This window comes from Olea europaea, unplaced genomic scaffold (assembly GCF_002742605.1).
Source record: "Olea europaea var. sylvestris unplaced genomic scaffold, O_europaea_v1 scaffold2769, whole genome shotgun sequence".
In the NCBI taxonomy this organism is placed as follows: Eukaryota; Viridiplantae; Streptophyta; class Magnoliopsida; order Lamiales; family Oleaceae; genus Olea; species Olea europaea.
Window position 1 is genome coordinate 50,338 of NW_019246145.1, and position 5,117 is coordinate 55,454.

The 5,117-nt window shown below is 32.9% G+C and overlaps 1 protein-coding gene across 1 annotated transcript; it reads right to left on the minus strand.

Annotated features, from left to right (window-relative positions):
- Window positions 1-273: 273 nt before the first annotated feature.
- Window positions 274-1,827, minus strand: LOC111383829 (trans-resveratrol di-O-methyltransferase-like). Its single transcript, XM_023007988.1, has 2 exons — window positions 1,024-1,827; window positions 274-745 (listed from the first exon to the last, which is right to left on the minus strand). Exons 1-2 carry the CDS (start codon window positions 1,792-1,794, stop codon window positions 443-445), a joined length of 1,074 nt encoding a protein of 357 aa, XP_022863756.1. The 5' UTR covers window positions 1,795-1,827; the 3' UTR covers window positions 274-442.
- Window positions 1,828-5,117: the final 3,290 nt, after the last annotated feature.

The following is a 5,117-nucleotide window of genomic DNA, read 5'->3' on the forward strand; positions in this document are numbered from 1 at the left end:
TAGACGAAGTACTACCTTAAAATGTGACAAAATTAAAGTTGCGATGAAATATTTCGAAAGAAAATCCCTCATGTCCCCTAATGATATCTAATCATGGCATCACAACTAACCATCCTGTACCACTAGTCTCTCGCGATCCTCAAGAGACTAATCCCCACCCAATCCACATCAACCATACTCTACACCATTTATTTCCCCAAAGCATCTACTGCACAAACATATCCTTTCAAACACTGTAAATTATAGATTGTTGGAACTGATCCATATTAAGCAGTGAAGTAATAGTTCATGTCATCAAACAGAAGTACAACTCAAATAAAAATGAAAATCCTGCCAAGACAGCTTATTTTCGCACCAAGCATCCAAATTAAGTGAATTACATAACTCTAATGTTTATTTTAAGATAACAAAAGTTTTTGTTTGATTATCATAGACTGGATAATCAAGGATAAACCTCAATGAGAGACCACAATCCTAATTCATACGCAATCTTGTAGCCACTATGGCCAGCATCAAAGAAAACTTCTTCCCACTCTTTCTCAGTTCTTTCTTTTCCATTGTTCAAGACCATCATCAATAGATCATAGAAGAGCTGAGTTTCAGTCTCTTGATGGTCTTCCTTGTTGTTTCGTACAATCATATCAATAATGATCACTTTTCCTTCATTCTCCTTGCTTGGGATTGCTACTTTGCATTTCTTCAGTATTTTCACACTCTCTTCGTCACTCCAGTCGTGCAATATCCACTGTTTTTTGTTAGTATGAAAAATTTGTGGTTAGCATGCACGAAATGAGAAACAGTCAAATGTATAGTTGTTATGTAAGAAAACCACAACACCATGAGGTACGAGTGCATCATATGCTTATTATTCTTTTTTTTTTTTTGGGGGCAGATGTGAATAAATATATCTAGAAAAAGTTGAACTTAAATTTCTACGAGGAATATTTATTATAATTAACAAATATCAATAGTGTAAGAATTCGATTTTTTTAGGTAATGTAAGGGGAACAAAAAGAACCAAACCTTGAGCATAACTGCATCTGCTTGAGGAATTGATTCAAACATGTTTCCCTCGATGTAGGTCAAGTTTTTACTACCTGTCAAGCCTGCAACAACGTGTGGAAGATCAAACAAAGTGCAGTGCAAGTGTGGGAAAGCATCTGCAATAGCTTTTGCCATAAATCCCGTGTTTCCTCCAACATCCACCATAGACTTCATATTATGAAAGACGTTTTGGCAATCTCTAATAACTATCCTACTCAACGACTCTGTGTCGTTAACCATGTGCTCATTGAAAAGCTCATTGAGCTTCGGGTCGTGACTAGCATAGTCCCATAAGGTGCTTCCATGGGCTGTCTCGAATGCAGAGAGGTCGTCATTTTGAAACCATTCACTCATATGATGCCATGGCTTCAAGTAAGTAGGATAGAAACTGGCCTCCAAAAATGGTATCATACTCAAGGCCTGGTCTTTGATGAGGAGACGAGAAGCCGGTGTAAGCCAATACCCCATATCTGCGTCATCATCGGAAACTTTTTCCTTGATGAAGAACCCTGAATGAACTAGAACCCGCATGAGACGGTACACACCATGAACTTTTGCTTTGTTGATGGGGAGTACATTGGCTAGCTGTTGGAGTGTAATTGGTTTACCATGTTTGTAGATGATATCCGGTATGCCTAGTTGAGTTACACATTTGAGAGATGCGATATATATGAAGTTATATTCGTGGTTCCAAAATTTAGCTTGAGCTTGTAGAAGCTCAACCGATTGTTCTCCAATAAGGAATGCCATTTCTAGAACTTGAAACTTTTACAAGTACTTGTGCTCATGTTATATGCATTTACCATTGACTTATATATAGGAATACGATCATAGAAATATATAAATTAAATAGAAGCAAAAACTGTTTAGTCATTTTCAAACCATTAATTGAGATCATATTGTATTAATTATGATTAAGCATGGTAAATTTTCAATTTTAATCTATCTACTCCGATTGTTTAAACACTAATAATAAAAACATTACAATATTTAGTTAAAGAAAATCCTATTTAATTTGCTAAATAATGTCATTCATAGTCGCTTACTACAGCAGTCGTCTTACGTGGCGTGGCATACACAATGTAAGTGGTTATTTGATACATGAATCAATAAAAAACTACCACATCAATATATGCATCAAATAACCATTTGTCATGTGTATGCCACGTAAGACGACTCCATAACGAGAGGCTACAAATAGCATTACTCTAATTTGCTAGAGCATCTCCAAGAGATGAAACTGACATGATGAGAAAAGCCTTAATAGCATTATCTAGAAAAAAAATAAATGATAAACAAAGTAATAATTACTGGGCCATTTTTTGAGCAACTATACGTGATTGCATTATTGAGGTAGTATTTCTTCATGGCTTAAAACCAACCATCACCATCGTATTTTATACTTAATGTCACTATGGCCATCTGAATTAATTTTGATTCATTCTGACCAATGTACTTTATATTTAATATTACTATAGCAACTCAATTTGATATTGATTCACTATGATCACCTAACTTCATATAACATTTCTGTCATACTACCCGGTTATTAAAAATATATATATATATATATAAAAAAAAACCACACTCACACACAAAAATCACACATGATTATAATCACACATGAAAGCAAAAACAAATTTTTTTTTCTTGATTNATCATTGAAATAAAAATCCACAAAAGATTTCCTAGCCTGCAATCACGTATGTGGGTGCTGATTGACAAGGACATTATAGTCTTCTTATTCATACCAGCGGAAGAATTGCTTTTAGCGTGGGGTATAAATAAGATGAATAATGTTATCTATCAATAATGGTGTTAGCATCAGTTTAGGTGGTCATACTTAATAAGTTCAATTAAATGAATTATGTGATAATGTATTTAATGATATGTCATTCATTAAATGACGGATCCAGGATTGGAGGTCAGCAAGAACAGAAGCGATTAAATTTTTCTTCAAGATTATAACCATCAATGATTTCATTTATAAAAAATATATACATATTTGTACTTAATAAAATATAAGACGATTAAATTAAAACTTAAATTTATCTCAAAGCGAAATCAAAGATAAACTATTTGGTACTAAGTCCGTGACACCACAAGCTATCATCTCTAATCATCTTGCCTTCACCATCTGAAAATAGGGAGGGATAACGTGGAATGAGCTGATGCCTAGTAAGCAAACCCCATGCATACTATGCATGCTGATAATATGCATATGCATTACTTTAAAACGAAAGGTGTTTATCAATATGTATCCCCATTCTTTCATTTCTTTAAAAATATTAACGTCGCGAGCTCACTTGATGTATTGCCTATAGAAAGTCAGAATGCAGTGGGCCATGTTATTTGGAACCCGGTCGAATTCTACCGGTAGTACTGTAAAGTGATTAATGTTAACATTGACATTGAACATTCATCATTCATTATTCATCATTGAACATTGATCGGGTGTGCCGGCCCTCCATGCCCCATTTCCCACTCATACCTTCATGGCATAGACATACATCTCGTAATAAATACATTCAGGATACATATATTTAAACATTCATTGAGTCATGACATTTGGAAACACTTTATTCGTCAAAACATCATGTTTGCTTATAAATACATTGACGTGCATGAGTAGGCATAAAACATTCATGTCACAAAACGTAATAATTAGACATCATGATCACATAAGACCAAATTTATGTAACACATTCATACATTTAATAATATTACGTGTCATGAAGACAAGTGGAGGTTTACTTACCTAAAATCCTTGGCAATTTGCTTTTAGAATGGAAAGTGGAGATGTTCAAGGTTGCCCAAAAAAATCAACGTGCCAAAAGTCCTAGTTTATTATCATTGATTAAAAGATTCTCACATATTACACATATAATTACATTTGTGGGGGCCATTATCGAATTTATCCATTAATAGAGATGAGCAGCCAAATAGTTATGACATCAATTTAAAAGTCAAATTTCAAAGGCTCCAATAATTAATTTATGTTTCCTGTAATACTACCACTTTGTGACAATGAATTTACACCAAGATCCGTACGAATTATTTAAGTAAAATAGAAGTCACTAAAGAAAGACTAATGCAAGGGTGACAAGAATGAGTAGATAAATCATATCAACTTGTAAGTAAATCACATGATAGCAATCAAGGATTCACCTTTGCACACTTTATCTATTGTTACCAATAATTTACAGCTGCAAATTGTATCTATGTTATTGCGTGTACAATTGTTTGTAAAACTTAGTGGTGAACATCTTGAATATCGTTGAGCTAATCTTAAAAGTTATTTGCAAGAAATAAATGAATAATTAACATAGAAGAAGATTACCTATTTGCCTGAAGATTCTTATAATTTACTATAACATAATTATTATCTTATTTTATTAAAAGTCTTGATAGAATTACACGTACTAGCCATGTAAATTTTAGTATAAAATTTATGTAACCGATGAAAAGAGTAGTATCTTCAATGTTTAATTAAGAATGCGGTTTATCATCTCTATTTATGGAGTAAGTTGCCACAAGCCAATATCTATGACAAAAATATATATAAAAATTGCCAAATACCACAAATTAGTAAATAAAATAATAAATAAATATTAATACTAGGCAAAGAACAGTCAAGAAATGGGCGTGCAGAGTTCAAATTCGATAGGCTTACATGATTGCAGGGATAACCTCAAGCAAATATACACACACACATACACATGAATGTGTGTTGCAAAAATTGAAATCAATTTTCATATGTAATTAAATCAACGTGCAGTTTTTTCCCCCCATAACTTAATTTAAAAAATCAAACTACTAGCAACCATAAAATAAAATAAAATCTTGATACCTTGTCATCCATGGTAAGACTCGAACTTAGGAATATGGAAAAGAGGATACGTGATTTGGAGTGGCCAACTTCAAGAACAAATTGAATGACATTTAATGGAATGCAACTTCTTCTGATTAAGTAATAATACCCTAATTGGCCTTTTAACTTATTTAGTCCTTAAATCATTTCAATTAATTTAATAAATTCCCATTATTAACTACCTCGTCACTATTAAATTAAT

What these genes read in the sequence shown, in the direction of transcription:
- LOC111383829 (XM_023007988.1), bottom strand. Translation starts at nt 1,794, where the DNA reads ATGGCATTCCTTATTGGAGAACAATCGGTTGAGCTTCTACAAGCTCAA. An exon ending in CAGATGCAGTTATGCTCAAG is followed by an intron (nt 746 to 1,023) that starts GTTTGGTTCTTT and finishes AACAAAAAACAG; the next exon opens with TGGATATTGCACGACTGGAG.